The sequence below is a fragment of the Egretta garzetta genome, unplaced genomic scaffold, assembly GCF_000687185.1.
Source record: "Egretta garzetta isolate BGI_Z169 unplaced genomic scaffold, ASM68718v1 scaffold79, whole genome shotgun sequence".
Taxonomy (NCBI): domain Eukaryota; kingdom Metazoa; phylum Chordata; class Aves; order Pelecaniformes; family Ardeidae; genus Egretta; species Egretta garzetta.
Window position 1 is genome coordinate 2681405 of NW_009260791.1, and position 16906 is coordinate 2698310.

General features: G+C 47.8%; 1 protein-coding gene across 1 annotated transcript in view; it reads right to left on the minus strand.

Moving 5' to 3' along the window:
* Positions 1-16906, minus strand: part of ESRRB (estrogen related receptor beta) — a 134017-nt gene that overhangs the window by 10399 nt on the left and 106712 nt on the right. The window contains exons 4-5 of the mRNA XM_035901987.1: positions 5988-6098; positions 5163-5324 (exon numbers count right to left, since the gene is read on the minus strand). Of these exons, the coding sequence (XP_035757880.1) occupies positions 5163-5324; positions 5988-6098 (273 nt within the window). The remainder of the gene's footprint in view (positions 1-5162; positions 5325-5987; positions 6099-16906) is intronic.

Here is a 16906-nt window from a genome sequence, read left to right on the forward strand (position 1 = left end):
CGGCGGTGGTGGTGGGGGAGTGCATAGGAAGGAAAGCTGTGTCTCTTACGTGCTTTTTTACCAGGTACCCTTGAAGGCCAGACCATGAGAGAGCCTAGGACACAGGCACTGCACAACAGCCATTACAGACAGGCATGCCAAGCACAATGTGATGGTCCCATCTAGGCAGCTCCTGCCCACCACTGACTGTGGCAGGGACTGTGCTTTTTGGCAGCTCCTTGTGTCTAAAGGTTCCCAAGGCTGTGAGAGAATGGGACACCAAGACACCCCTCAGCTGGGGAGGGGGCAATGCTCCACCAACCTCCCCTGCTAATTTTCTGCCCAGAGGCTTATTAAGCCCCCGGGCTCACCAAGAGGCCTGTGAGCTCATTAGCCTCTGTCCAGGAGCCTCCGGGTCCTGCTGGCTGTGCGCTAGGCTGAGCGGGACTCCTTCATCCCACAGCCCTCCCTGCTCACAGCTCTTGGCCCTGCATTGGGGCCTAGGTAGCCAGCCACCATGATGATCATTTGATTTCTCTTGTTATCAAGTTGGCAATTAACAAAAGAGCTGATGATTGCTATATTGACTGACTGTGGGTTCTCTTTTTCTATCTGCACTATCTCAGCTGGGGAAGGGAAGGCAGAAGGGTGGGTTAGTGGTATTTATTTATCACTACGCCATGTTTTGTGTTTGTGTTGCCAGGGGAAGCAAAGGGTGATAATGGCCTGGCAGCCCTTGGACATCCAATTTCCCTTATCAGGCCACTGAATAGAAAAGAGGCCCCAGGCCACATTAATTAACAGATACCAATCAGCTGTCACGTGTTGTGTGTGCAAGGTCTGAGGGGAGCAGTGGGTGGGAGGGAAGAATCAATAAACCATTGGGGAGGAGTGCCAGAGGGAACAGCTAAAGAGGAGTCCAGGCTACTGGAGAGAAGAGCTGCAAATCCAGCTCAATGACTGTGAGATTGATTCCCATACAGCACAGCCTGTGCTCCATGTAGCCCTGCACCTGGTGAATCCCACCCCTTGCTCAGGCTGTGAGTACTTCAGGGGTGCCTCACCCTTCGCCTCGCCCTTCTGCCCCTTACCTCCTGCAGTCAGTACTGTGCTGCTCCCGAATCCAGCCCTCCCAAACAGCCCAGTGTGGGCTGATGCAGCTCGAAGGCTTGGGAACCTGTCTCCCCAGGTCTCCTGCTTGCTGCACAGGGAGCTGATGAGGTTAGCCCTGAGACAGGGGTAATGGTGCTGTCACAGTCTCTAGCACCTGGAACCTCTCCTTTGGTCATCTCTCTCCTAGCTCTGACCATGGACAACAGCCCAGCATTTAGGCTGCTGCCTTAAGTCCAGTTCCTGGGTCAGTCACAGGTCTTTTCATTCCCCAGCTGGAGTACAAAAGGGGTTATGCCATCACCTCACTGAGGTCTGCCAGTGAAATTTGTTAAAGATTGATAAACAGTCATGTAGTTGAGTGAGAGGATTCAGAACACACAAGCTCATGCTTTTCTGCTAGAAAATAAAGTAGAAAAAATGACTTAACCCTAGCAGTAGCCTGTACATCCAGCCTCTCTGTTAATCACTATTTCCCAGAGGCGGTTATGGCAGGTGGGAATTGCACAGGAGAGACCATGCTTTACCCTGTGCCAAGGAGAACAGAAGAGCCAGCTGCAATTGCCCTACCCACCTGGGAAAGCCCCCTGCCAGAAGCACTCCAAAGGCAGCCAATGACTCCAGTTCCGGCAAGCGGGCATCAGGGAGGGAGTGCTGCAGTGCCAAGCCTGGACTTGAAACGTTTGACAGGATTGGGACCCTTTTCCTTCAGTGTTTATACATGCAGAACGCAAGGGCTGGAGGACTGTGTCTGTATCATTGCAGTCTGCACAGCCAAGGGAAGATCATATAACCTGAGATCGCCATGCTATAAAAGGTAAATGCTAATTTCACCCTGCCAAAATCACAGGCTTGCACTGTTACAGGTTTATAACACTGGAGAACCTCTAGTGAGATTCAACAGCCTCGCCATCTTACAGCTCCCAGAAACTGTTAGAATCCATCTTTTCCGCATTCCTGAGCTGTTTGATGGCACAGCAGTCAGAAAGTGCCCTTAGTGATCCGTTTCTTGCTGCTTTTCTCAGGTCTTATCCTGAAAGGTGCTGACTGCTCCACTGCTGTCCCTAGGCTCCCGAAAGAGGAGCTTCTGTCTAGCACAGAGCTGCATGCATGTTTCCCTTCTTTCCAGGTGCAGCTTGAGAAAAGCTGCTTTATTTGCAATAGCTGATGTGACATTCAGGTTTCTTATTTTCTGTGATTTTTTTTTTTTTTTATTTCAGTGGTTTGGCAGTGGGTTTATTTTCTGTGATTTTTTTTTTTTATTTCAGTGGTTTGGCAGTGGGAGCTCCCAGAATTTAAAAAAAAAAAAAAAAAAAAAAGAAGAAGAGTCACATAATTTGTGGCAAGTGGAGTTCATAATCTGTTAATTTATTATCATTTCTGTCATCCTGGAGGGCCATTAGCAGAGGTAATAAAGGGAGATGTAATTATAGGATCTGAGGCCACTCCAGACACAGCTGCTGTCACTCCACTTGCCATATTTCATTCTGTGCTAGTACTACCGTCTTCCTAGTGAGAACAGCACAACAGCTACCCTGGGAGAGCCTTCATCGTCACCCCTCGAGAGAAGTCTTGTCTCCCTGCATCAAGGCATGCAGAAAAGGTAGATGTTGTTCAAAGACAATTAGCACTGGGGGGGAGGGGGCCTCATACAGAAGGGGACAACTCCACAATGGCTAAACATGGCTTTTGAGCTAATGGCTAATAAGGCTATTGAGCTAATAACATTTGTTAAACACTATTAAATCATGCTTTCTTGTTATCATAGGAGAGTGTCTTTAAGCTTAACTGATTTTATTTGCTAATACCGTGGGGTAGAAGTTTGTGCCAACACCTGGGATCCTGAAGGGTTGGTATGACTTCAATGTCACACCGTTCTTTACTAATTCCAGTGTGAACATAAGGCAGGAATATGTGACCTTTCTTTCTCCACCTCTCTCTGTCCAAGAGTTCATGCACACAGGAGGCAACGTCCTGTTTTTCTCAAAATCCTTGGAAGGCAGAAATACGGGGTGTGGGTAATCGAGACACCTGGCAGCCTCCTGGCCCTGCCCTGCTCTGCCCCCTTGCTGCCTAACTCAGTATGCTTCATACTTGTTTCAGAACTGTAGACCGTTTTGTTCCATTTTTATGAACTGCCTTTTATTATGTTTGTTTCTCGGTACTGCTCCCATGTGTAACAATCCCTGAGCACTCTCCTGTGCACGCAGCCCTGTTTTAATACTGCTGCTGGTCTGAACTGTGCTAGACTGATGGCTGTTACTGTGTTGCAGGGCTTTTGATAGGAAAATAAAATACACAGAGAAAACTGAGATGATGGCAGGTATGTCCTGCCTGTCAGAAAGGAGAGGAAGAACCCGTTTCACAGTGCAGGAGTAATCTCTACTATACTCCTGTTCTGGGATAATACAACCATGGCAGACTGGAAAACTCCGTAGGAACTCAGAGCTGAGCATCCAATGCTCATCCCACAGCTACAAGCTAGGGAACTACAGCTGGGCACCCTGAGCAAACAGAAATAGCCAAGGTTAAAAGAATATACAACAGCACCTCGCTGGGCAGCTCTAGCAGCTAATTGCATTGCATTAAAACCATTCCTGTTAACACCCCAATTACTGGGTTAGTAGAGCAATCCAGGCTGAGGTCCCTAATCGCCGCAGTAACCCCACTTGTGATGAATCAGCCGCAGATGGATGCCCACACTAGTGACAGGCATAATCCCTGCAGGTAACTGCAGATCTCATGTAAGAAGGGCACCACTGAGATTAACCTCTACTCAGAAACACTGTCCTGAAAAAGTTTCCCCAGACTTTATAGTCCTATCACATCACAGTCCATATTCCATATAGCTCAGGAAACCACTAACTCTTGAGTCACAGGAGAAATACTCCCTCAGAAAAAAAAAAGAAGCAGCCACCAAAAAGCCAAAAGAGGAGCTACAAAGAGAAGAAAAATACATGGGAGAACTCAACTGTTTGATCACTTGTGCTAAGATGCCTCACCAAACAAGGAAGAGCTTAAAGCCAAGTGGCAAAGCAAGAGAACACAGACCCATGCAGTGGAAGACACAGACAATGTGCAACATTGGTTAGATCCTGTGATCCTGTGGCTGAGTCTCAGATATTCTCTTGACACAAGGAAGGGGGACAGAAGACAGGAGATAGCTGTGGAGAGCTCTTCACAGATGTAGAGCTGTTCATAGTGAGCATCTGAAGCAATCTTTGGAAAGCAGCCATGTAAATCCCAATGACATCCCCTAAGTTCCCTGGCCAACCTCCTCCACAGCCAAATCCAACCTATCTTTTTTGGGGGGATGCAGGAAACTAGAGAGAGCGGGCATTTTCTGTTCCCAGTCCAAATCTTTGTCCCTAAAACCCCCTGAAGGCCATGTCTGCTCCTTCAGCCTGGGTTCATCCTTACCTGCAGGTATGAGACACTTGCTATGTCACTCAATCACACAGGCACCCCCATTGCCAATAAGGTGTCCTCATTATTTGGCAGTATAGAAGCCTGGAGATTCACTGACAACAGTAAGCATGTCCTACAGCCGAATGGGACTTGTTCTGTGATGAATCCAGTATGAGAAAAGCTTTCCTGAGTCTGGGCAAGAATGCCCACTACAGACAGGGTGGGTACCTGCCTTGCCATTAGCAGTCAGGTCCAGTCACCGCCATAACATTTATTCATCTGTGCACACAACAGACCTAGGTCACGTTGATGCAGCGCAAAATCACTGAAGTCCATTGTACCACCCCAAGGGCTGTTTCCCAACCACTTTTTCTGTGCCACTCAATGCCAGGTACAACTGAGAACTTTATCATATCATCTCAAAGCCTTCTGCATTATCCCAGGGCGCACACACACATACAGTCATCAATTTATGCACCTGCACCATAGGCTATATTGGAGTTTGTTACCAGTGAGAACCCACCACAAGCAGTTTTCTATGACAGAGATTTCCATCCATCCCTTTATGTAAAAATCCTGGTTGAAGACAAAACTTATAAGCACAGTGATAAATAATAGCTCCCTTTGCTGTTCATGCTTACATCCTTGTAATTCCTCCTGTTTACCTGGGATGTGCTTTGCCCAGCCAATGATCACCACCAGTTCCCTGTCTGCCAGGTCACAGAGGGTTGTCAGGGCTTTGATGTCACTCTCTGGCATGGTTGGATCAGGCATGGCATAAATCTTCTCTGGCTCAGCCACCAGCAAGTGGGAGACGATCTTAGTCACTGCACATTTCAAAGGAGAAGTTGTTGTTGTATCTCTCATGACATGTAACAGTAAAGAGTCAGAACTGCCCTTTCTAGAAGGACCTTTCTGGGATAAGACATGACTGTAGAGGCCATAGGACCTCAGAGATGGTTTTGGTCACAACAGGATAAGACTACATACTGCAGCTACACAAGCTGTAGTCATCTGCCTATGCCAAACCAGCTCTGGATGAGGACAACAAAAGCAGGAAGCTACTGTAAGGTTGCCAACTATTGTCTCAGGTAGGTCCAACAAGGGGAGGAGGAGGCATGAATAATCAGTGGGTGGGCTGTGGAAAAGTTTAGAGAACTATGGGTAGTATGGAAGAGAGAAATCAGCATGGGACCAGTTTTGTTAACATAGCTTGGATACAGGAAAAGATCAGAGTATCACCAAATTGATTTATGTAATCTCCTAGGAACAGTCTGGTATTTAACCCAGGTACAATGAATACAGCACCTGAGCTGTACCTTAGGTGTACCTAATCTACCTGTGCACTATGATCATATGAAAAAAAATCCTAGTGCTGGTGACTGGTACAGGAATCAGAAGTGACAACAGCTCCATTGTATGTTTTGAGAGACCAATAAAAAGAAACATAGTGGTTGCTCAGAGGACCACAAATCAAGACCAATACGTACGTGGCTTTTTAGCTGGGGGAGGGATCTGTAGGCTCAGGTAAGTGCTACTCTCAGAATCCAGTCTCCTCTTGTATTTCTGACGGCCTCCACGGACTCGATCCAGACGAACACCTGCAGGTAAAACAAGATAAATCCTCATGATTCCTTGGTACCACAGGGAACCTTGACATGCAGATGCTAAAATTTGCTAAGTAAGACGTTCCCCACACTCCAGGGAGCTTCCCTCTCCCAAACACTTGAGATCTCAGCTGAACCCAGCAATCCCAATAATACCAGCTAGACTGCCTCCAGCTCTAACCATGCTGCTGTGAGCTTTACTTTTATTCAAAACATTAATGAAGACAGAAATTAACCCATTCAAACTCTTGAATCACCATCAATCTGATGGGCAAATGAAAAGCTTCAGACCTCAATGCCCTCCAGATGATCTTCCTTTTAAAAAGAAAGACTTTAAATGTCAATCAAACCTGCAGTTATAAAAATAAGCTTTTAGATTGTTCTTAAAAATGAGAAGTTAAATGGTCTGTGACCTCTCACTATTTGTATTTGAAAAAAGTGACCTATAGCAAATAGATTATGAACTATGAATTCAACAAAGATGTTTCAGCCTTGATCAAGTAAGGCAACTGTAATAAAAGTAGAACCAAATAAATAGAAACAACCTCTACAATAAAGCAATGATAAAGCTGAAGTAGGGACACACTGAAGAATTTTTTGCAGCTCTTTCAAAATACAGCAAATCAAACTGCAAACAGCACATTGAAAACAGTTCCCAGTGACTGGGAAACACCAGTGACTGTCACCATGCAAAAAAACATAGCAGCATCAATAGACCAGGAACAGCAGCTGAACTGCTGTAACAGTACAAAATACAATGTTAAAAACAAACCGTGAAAAAAAACCCATAAATATTTGTCCAATTGTCATTTATTTCTGGCCAGCCATATGGTCTCTGGTAATCGGTTCTTGTGAAATTGGGGTAATTCAAGTCTTGCTGGGAGAAACAGCTATTGCAAAAAAAAAAAAAAAAAATCTTTCAAGGTAAATGTAGGAGCATTCAAACAGAAGAAAAATTTGAATTTACAATGGACAAGTAGTTCCTGAGAAACACACATGAATTAACCTAGTCTCATCACAGGAACGAATTACGTGATACACTTACTAATCACATCAAGCCATTAATATTTTGCAAGCAATCCACTGCATAAACACAAACAGCTAAAAAGCAAACACTCCAAACCATTTTTGAAGTGATGCTTTTTGAACAATTTGTACACCTGAAAAAACCTGCAGTCTACTGACAAATATTCTACCCTAGAAAGGGGCACGTGTCTGTCACTTACGTTGTGCGTTTCAATGCAACGTTTACTTACTATGTCATGGAGAAGAGAAGGCTTTTACTGTAGCGCTCGCATCAGCCCCACTTGCACCACATGAAACTGTCACTTGCCACAACATCTACATCCTGATACTCTTCATGGCTGGAGCACCCAGACCAGCTTGACTGCCAGACAGTCTCAACAGCTCGCAACAGCAAGAATAACCAACACCAACCAGGCCAGCAGCACTCAGTTATACAGTCCGACAGCAAAATCTCTCTGTGGAAGTCTAGGTGGCATTACCTGTAAGCCATGGTGTCTGGGGACAGAGCAAGGCTCCCTCCTGGGAGCCCCAACGTGTTCCAGAGAGTGATTTCAGAAAAGGGCAGCCAGGAAATCCCAAACCTGAGATTATCCAGGGAGACCCCTGAGGAACAGTACAAATAAAGTTCTGGATGAAGCAGGAAACTTTCATTTCCATCCATGGTTTCTTTCCCTCTATAAATGTGCTCTGGTTTCCTAGGAAAGATGACCTCTGTTCCATGCTCTGCTGAATGAACAACACCTGCCTATAAGCCAGGAGAGGAGGGAGAGACACAAATTTCAGGAACTGCCAAAAACCCAAGTAACCAGGTGGGAAATTAAAAGGGTCAGGAATACACTGTTCAAAGATTATGGAGGAATCCAGAACAGGCTGCAGGACTTCAGGCCTGGATCACAGCTCCCTGGGACCCTTGCAGAAGAAGGGTCACAGGAGGGTCCATTCCCTCCCGCCAGTGGTGCAGGGAGACACCGTTCTCAGCCCGGGAGAAACCAACACACAGCCCTCCAGATGCTTTTGCCGTGCAGTTTGATAAGCAGGGTGGGGCGGGGGGGACACACACAACTGGGAGGGGTAGGGAGGAAATGACCAGTGCTTGGCAGGGGGATGGCTGCACAGGTTGCAGCAGTATTAGGGACCCTCAATCAGATTATAAGGACACAAAGGACTTAAGTGCATTAAAAAAAGATAAGAGAGATGCAGAAAGATTTACCCTCCATCCCTCCTTCCCTCACTGAGCAGATAGAGGTCTGTTTGCCCAAGGACGTTGGCTTGTTAATTTTGAACAAGTGTGCGTCCTCCTCTTGTTCCCCATCCTGTGTGACACTCCTTCAGGCAAATGTTTTCAATCAGCATTTGCAGCGATCCTACCCTGTCGTCATCGCTCCAGCCGCAGAGCTGGTGAACAGGCTGACCCCTATGTAGCGCATCCCTGCGCCAGTTGCTGAGTGCAGTGACCTGCAGGTGCTACAGCGAACAAAAGCGTTTCAACCCCTGAGTCCCTGACTGTGACACTCCAGCCATAGGCATCACCCCTTCCCCAAAGGTCTGGCAGCCTAATTGGTGATATCTAGATGGAAGGAAAGGGCATGGCCAAAAATCAGGACCTGGTACTGAGCTGTGGAATTCAGGTGGGTTGTTAATGCCTGCTGTTCTCCTTTGATTTCCTTGGTGGCTGATTTTAAGATGGGTAGGCTGGTTACAATGCAGCTCTGAGAGGGACACTACAGGACATTAAAATGGAGTGGGGAGGTGCAATGGGTGAGCTCAGAGAAGCAGCTTGAAGGAAAGCACTGAGCAGAGAAGAGATGGAGGGGAATGTAAACTGAGATATGAATGGAAGAGTCTAAGGAGAAGGGTGATGAGGGGTCTGGAGCAAGGCAAGGCTGAGTGGTACATACACTGTAATCCCAAGGGCAGATTTCACACCAAACGTGCAGCCACCTGAGCTTTAACTGCAAGGTGCAGTGGCCACTTACAATATGCAGCTGGTCCGTACTGGAGGGTCTCACAATGGATTTGGTGCCACAGCCTGACAACAAGACAGCAGCAAGAGAAAGCAGTTGCCTTCCTCCTGCACAAACCCATTTCTCACATGGATCCCAACTGGCCAGCTCCCAGGAGAGAAGGCACTCATCCCACAAATCTGTCACCACCACAGGCACTCCTGGACGCCCCTTCTTGACAGTATCAGTAAGGAGGGGTTGCTAGAGCAAAGAAGGAAGGGCTTACACACACAATGTGAGATGCAGCAGTATAGGGCAAAGTTGGGGAAGTACTACCCCTTGATAACCTACCTTTCTGGCAGCTGCGTCTTCACAAATGAAGGCTGGCTGTGTGGGAAACATCCCCCCTCCTCCCACTCCCCTGCGTTGCAAGGAAGTGCTGCTGTTCATTGCATCTTGTTACGTTTTCAGGGACCCTGCATAAGAGTCCTGCCACCCTGCCTGGCCCAGGCGTGGAGCTGACCCCAGCGTCCGCCGTAGGGGCTAGCTCCCCAGCAGCACACTCTCAGCTCCCCAGCCTGCCCTCGCCCTCGCTGACCTAGCAGGAGGAGGCCAGGGCCAGGACTTCTGCAGGACTCAGCTCAGCATGCTGCCTGGGGTAGGGATGTCAGTTTTCTAAGCGTCCTGTGGGTGCCACTCGTGTTCCAAGCGCTCTTGCAGAGAGGTCTGTGCCAGCACCAAGCCCCTGCAGTGGGAGAGCTGATCTGCTGATCTGTTCAAGCTCCCTGCATTTCTCTGACATGCTCCTCGGAGAGACATCTGCCCGACAACTTTGGGATCAGATATCCCCTTGCTGACTTGATAACATCAGGCTTTGGGGTTTTTTTCTTAATGGAAGTAAAATAATTCCAGCTTTTTTTAAAAGCTGGACCCTGGCCGAGTCTGTCGGAAGTAAAAATAGCCGAGTATGCAGAGGCGACAGCACACAGAGTCAGGTTTAGTTTCTCTTTTATTTTCTGGGGACTAAAAATACTCTTAAAAGCTCTGTGAAGCTAAGCCCTGGCCAGTGGGAAATGCAGTCTAGGCCCAATATCAGCTGTCGCGTCAAATTACTAGCCTCACCTCACTTTCCATCGAGTCCTATCACATGCCCATGAATTGATAGGAACAGAAAGATCTATCTTGCCAAAAGAGCTAACGGAGGAGCCAAGCTACAGGGTTTGAGCTGTACAATATGTGTCTAGACCAAGAAGGACACAACCAAAGGGGACACAGGGCAAGTGCTGGCCAGGGAGCAATGCCCACAGGGCTGCTTTTGCTGAGCTTCCCTGATACACCAGCCAGGTCCTGTGCCCACTGCCCACTTAATCCTTGAGCTGCAGTTTCTGCATCAATGCAGCCTGCCTGTTCTCCCGGGGTCTGAGCTGGGGTTGTGCTCTGCAGCTAACGGAGGTGCCCCGGTCCCCGGGAGCTGCAGTCTAAAGCACGTGGATTGGCACTGCCCAAGGATGCTGGAAGGTGTAGGCTAAGAGCAGAGAAGAAAGGAAGGGAGAAGGGTTATGCCCAAGGTGTCTCCTACACAATTTCCCTCTCCCTTTTTGCTCTAAACTTCAGGAGAGACAACAGGATGTGGCGATGGGATGAGTGAGCCAGGAGGAGGCCTATTAAGGAAAGGGAGAGCAGCAATGACCATAAACATTAGGCTTGCCAAGATGGGGAAAGAAATAGACTATATGGAAAGGTGTTTCTGTGTAATGAGAGTGAGAGGCTGCAACCTGACTAGGCTCTCTTTCATTACTCTCAGATTCCAGCATGGGAAGGGGAAAAGACCCCTTTATACCATTAGGCTCTTATACTGCTGCAAAAAGAGGCCAGCCCCTGGCAAATCTCCTGGTAGATGGCTGGTGCAATTTCCCAACACATCTGAAACATAGGAAAGCGACTTGAGGGTCGCAGGTCAGCATGGCCAGAAAAACCCAGTGACTAGCATGGTGCAGGTCAGCAAGTCAGGGAGTGACACTTGCAATGGGAGGGTGGGGAATTAGCCTGGGGTGGTGAGCAGTGGAGCTGAAAAATCCATCTCCTGTATTACAAGGGCCTACAGAGAGATTAGATCAGTTCCAGCAGGATGTTGCAGCCTGCTCCACCTTTGACATTTTCAGGGATATGTTAGTTGGGTAGGAAAGCTCCTTTGCTGTATGCCTGGCTAAAAATTTCCTGGACTCAGAGGGACAGGTTAGCCCTGTGATGCCTGATGATACCTGGTACCAGAGGCTGTCACGAGCCTTGGAGCAGTGACACAAGGTGTCCTCGCTCCTCACACATAGGAACACAAGCAGCATGTCCCAAGTGGTTGGTCCAAAGCATACAGGATCTGGCGTAACCCACACAGCTTGCAAACCAACCCTTCCCCTCCACCAATGCCAGCTGCATGGCTGCCAGCTCTGCAGAGGTGTCTCTGCAGCATTAGCCATTGCTGTCTCGCAAATGTACAGCTTTCTTCCTGTGCTGAGCCCCTCTCACCTCACCCACCCAATCACCCTGGAAAGTCAGGAATTAACAAGGGCTTCAGGGGCAGATGGGAATAAAGAATACCTCAGTACCTTGTTCAGCTCTCTGTAATAACCCTCCCCACACTCATCCTGTGTTTATGGTCCATGCAGATGTTCTCCTTTCTTGCTTCCCTTCCCAACTCTCTAAACAGTCTGAAGCAGGACAGCAGGTCCATTGGCTATGTCACCCACAGCAGCAATGCCTGCACAGCAGCAGGCTGAGGGGCACTGTGTGAAAGGAATAGATGCAGGTACGTGGCTGCAGGAAAGGACCAAGGATGCCTTTCACAAGAGGACCTAAAAGATGACAAAGCCCCAGTCCCACTGACTTTCCAAGAGAGAGTGCTCAGAGCTAAATCCCCAAAGGGGTGTTTGCTGCCTAGAGGAACCTGCAGCTCTGGGTGTGATTTAACTCACCTTAATTTAGCCTTTGATAGCTCCCTTCTGTGCATCTGGGCTCCATTGACAGGCAACAGAGAGAAGCAGACACCTGCGCATTCATCTCACCAGACAGACACTTACCTGAGGAGGAGTGATGACAGATATTTCTCTCCATTGACTACCAAGGGAACCCCTGCAGGGTCAAACCAATGCATTCTCTAGCCCCATCTTCTGTCTCAGTCTATTTATGTAAAGTGTATGAGCCTTTTGGAACAGGCAGAGGAGCATTAGCATTGACCAAGAACCAAATTTTTAGATATGTGACACAATGTAGAGGCCCCCAACACTGCAGGGAGAGAGGACTTCTTGTGAAAGAGATCCACAGAGGTGAGGGAGTCAGACTGACCAACACAGCGTGCTGCTGGTTGGCCAGCCTCTTAGAGCAACCCTGCTTGGGCCTTGCAGCCTTGAAGTCTCTCCCGAAGCCCTCAACTCAGCAGTGGCTTTTCCAACACTAAGAACTGGTGTACACTTATTATTTAATTCTTAAATTAGAACAGCTTTGCCAGGCAATTCTGAGTAAAGACCCTCTCAGGATACCCTGCAGCCCAAGGGCTGGCACAGTCTTTGAAGGTGAGTCAGGGGAAGGGATTGACAGTCTCGGCAGAGCTGAGTCACTGGTGAACGTAGGTCACCAGAGGCTGCAGAAATGTTGATGCACATGCCTTAAATTACTGTAGAGCAGTGGAACATACATTCAGTCCCACCCCCCTCTTGCTCATCTCAGAGAATCTTACATACCATGTTGTCAGAACTGTCTAAAAGCTTGTAGGCACAATGGCTGGGGTCTAAACATCCTGGATGGCCGCAGCTTTTATCAGCTTCCTCTTTTCTGTACATTTTACAAGAACACTAAGCACAATTTCTGGTGACAGAATGCACAAAGTGTTTCTCATAAACCTCTGTAGAGGTGATGCCGCTCTGAATCCATACAGATGTACATCGATGGAGCCTGGACTTCATGTCTGATACAATGGAGATTTAGTTAGGTATGGCCATAACCTAGGCAGATTAATAATTCAAAATGAATGGGAGGAACCAAACTAAACAGATTCATAACCCATTGGATGTGGCAGAAGGCGTGGGAAGGGTCCTGGATGCACCAGTCCTATGGCCAGAAAACATATCAAGTGCCATCGGCCCGATGTGCACTTTGTGGACAGCCCATCCACTGGAAGCCTCCTCTTTGGAGAATTACCATCACCCTGCCAAAGGCAGCACATGCTCTGTGTCATGCCATCACCCAGCCCAGCTCCAGCTGCATTGCAAATGCTCAATTCATGCCTTGGAAGATAGTTGGGCGTGGATGATATAGGCATGCCAGTCACTACACCTGGAGATCCTGTTTCAAAGGACAGGGGGTTGCCTGTCTGTTTTTAAACACAGGGGTATTTTAGAGAAAGAAAACCATTTTTCATTCTCTTTTTTCATTTGGATGCCTCCAATAGTGATATTTCTGGCACCGGCTGGAGGCAGAATACTCTATAAATACAAAGCCATTAAATCACATGCAGCAGCAACCTGATCGGGGCTGCCTTTTAATTTCCTGACATGAGCTGGCCACTAACCCAATTACCCAGAATCCCCGGAGGAGCCCTCATCCTTCCCAGGAAGCACAAAGCAAGAACCCGAGCATATTGCAGGGATGTCAGCTGAGCTTTCACTGAAATCAAATATCTTTTTGAGAACACATGGTCTGGAAGCAGGGATGGGGGCAGGAGGGAGAGGTTGCTGGAAACACTGCTCCATTGAGAGAGTCTTTCACTTGGAAACAGAAATGAAACACCCTCCATTTGGTTATGTTGCTGAAAAGGAGCTCTGCTGTTGATTCAGTTATCTGGATTTTAGTGAAGGATGAAAACAAAGTTACTAAGTGGGAGTAGTCTGAGATTGCCAGTGCTTGGAATCGCTTGGTTAGATACTAGATGACTGCACCCAATTTATAACATCATAGAGCCAGGCCTGCCCAGGGTGACAGATTTGTTTCCTTGGGAAATGTTTAAAACATCAGCCACTGGCTGCGGCTGGTAAGGGAAACAGCAGAGTTAGGAGTAAACCCTAGGAAAGTTCCACTGGCTACAGGGTTTCCTAATCAGTCAGGGTCTTGAACAGGAGGAGCATGGATTTAGGAGACAGCCACTTCTGAAATCCGGGGATTACAGGCTCACCATCTCTGAGGCTTATCACCTTCAACATTCACAGGGATGCAGGCACTTAAGCAGCACAAGGGTTATCAGGTTGTTGCTAGTTCCTGGGAGGCAGGGTATTCCCAAAGACAGCAGGGACAGGTGGGAAAGGGGAACAATTAAGGGGAAGATGAGCTGAATGAACTTTGTGGCTCTCCTCTGTTGGCTTCTCATTCATATTTCACTACCTGGCCCTGCGGTGTCAGTATCCACACATTCCAGCAATTACTACATCAGAAATTAGATTAGACAGATAGGAGTCCAAGAGCTCAGGGGATTTGTAGCAAAGAATTTGGGTGCCCTGTTGAATTTTAACATGTTCTCTAGCATTTCTTATGGAAATGCATTAGGAGCAAAGGAGCAAAACCTGGGAAAGGAATGGTTGTACCTGGGATTACTACACCACAGCAGATATACTTCTGGGAAGAAACAGAGTCATGTAGATAAAATAAATCATATGCTTTTCCTGGGTAATTGCCTAACCTCTCTCTTGCTGTTAAAGAGCCTCCCTTTTCTGCATCCTGATCAAGACTATCTTCCTCTACCTTCCTTTTCTTGCATTTGTAGGCTTCACCTTCACCACACCAGAAAGAGCTGCTGGGTGACTCCTCAGAGCCAGGAGGCTAGACCAGAGGACAACCTGCCTTCAAAGACATTCAGAGTGGGGCAAAGCACCTCATACAGGGCAGGTTTCCTATCCTGGGAATTCCCACTCCTGCTTTTATCACAAGAGATGCATGTAGATCTGGGGAACTCCAGAAAGATCTTCTGCTTTCTGAATTAAGGTATACCTGGTCTACCACAGGACACAGCCCCAGGGCCCTTTCAGTCTTTGCCCTTTTTCTTGGAAGCCAACCAATGATGTCTGCAGGAAGCTGGAGAGAAGCCACTCACACATCTCAGAAAGTTACTCTTAGGCCTCAGTCATGAGCAGAACAAGTCTTAGCACTGACAGGGAGCAGAAGACAACTGATCTCCAGCAACATAATACACATTATTCCTATTAAAAAGGAACACAAGACTCAACAGCTGGTGGAATAATGGATGACATGTCAATGCCTGGATGAGATTTTTTAGGCAGTTCTTTTCTTCACTGTTTGGTTTGTCACTGTCTGATGTGACACATGATTGCACATGCATGCACTTCATGAAAGCGTTAGTGACCCAGCTTTGCTTCTTTTTCAGAACAGTTTATGTTCCATCTGGGTCTCTGCAGATGTGCCAGCACAGAACAGAGAACAGAACAGGGAACAACACAGCTTTAGAAACAATACAAGTGGGAATCCATTGAAGAAAAATTCTGCAGTGCTTCCACCACAATAAAGGACCAAATGCCCAGACAACAGCCAGTCTGCTTCGTTTGGTATCGTTTGGTATGTCCAGTATTGCCTCTCCTCTGCTTGCCTGTCTGTCATTTCCACCCAAAGATGAGTTCTGTAATGAGAGGCCTTGACATCCCACCACACCTCATCTTTTATCCCCATTCCTCTTCCCATGATCTCAGAACATTTCCCTTTCATGAACTGACTGTACAGGGTTTATGTGGCAAGGTTTTGGTAGCGGGGGGCTGCAGGGGTGGCTTCTGTGAGAAGACACCAGAAGCTGCCCCTGTGTCTGACAGAGCCAGCTCCAGATGGCTCCAGAACAGACCCACTACTGGCCAAAGCTGAGCCCATCAGTGGTGCTGGTGGCGCCTCTGTGATAACATATTCAAGAAAGGTTAAAAAATGCTGTGCAGCAGCTGTGGGAGAAGAGTGAGAAAATGCAAGAGAAACAGTCCTGCAGACACCAAGGCCAGAGAAGAAGGAGAAGAGGAGGTGCTCCAGGCACCAGAGCAGATTCCTCTGCAGCCTCTGGAGAAGACCATGGTGAAGCAAGTTGTCCTTCTGCAGCCCATGGAGGAACACAGTAGTGCAGATATCCACCCTACAGCCCATAGAGGACCGCACACTGGAGCAGGTGGACAAGCCCTGAAGGAAGCTGCAGCCTGTGGAGAGACCATGCTGGAGCAGGCTCCTGGTAGGAGCTGCAGCTGCAGCCCGCGGAGAAGAGCCCATGCAGGAGTAGGTTTTCTGGCAGGAACTGTGGCCTGTGGAGGACCATATTGGAGAAGTTTTTTCCTGAAGGACTGTACCCTGTGGAAAGGACCCATGCTGGAGCAGTTCTTGAAGAACTGCAGTCTATGGGAAGGATTCATGTTGGAGAAGTTCACGAAGGACTGCTTTTCCTGAGAGGGACCCTGCTCTAGAGCAGGGGAACAGCAGTGAGGAGGAAAGAGCAGCAGAGATGAAGCGTTGTGAACTGACCACAGACCCCCAGTCCCCATCCATCTGCACTGCTTGGGGAGAGAGGAGGTAAACGTCATGAGTGAGTTGAGCCTGGGAAGAAGCAGAAGTGGGAGGAAGGTGGTTTTATTTTTATTTTTATTTCTCAATATCCTACTCTCTTATTGACTGGCAATAAATTAAATTAATTTTCCCCAAGTTGAGTTTTGCCTGTGACAGTAATTGCTGAGTGATCTTCCTGTCGTTATCTTGACCCATGAGCTTTTTCATCATATTTTCTCCCCCTGTCCTGTTGAGGAAGGAGAGCGAGCGGGAGGCTGGGTAGGCATTTGATGCTGGCCCAGGTTAATAAATCCCTTTCTCAAAGCT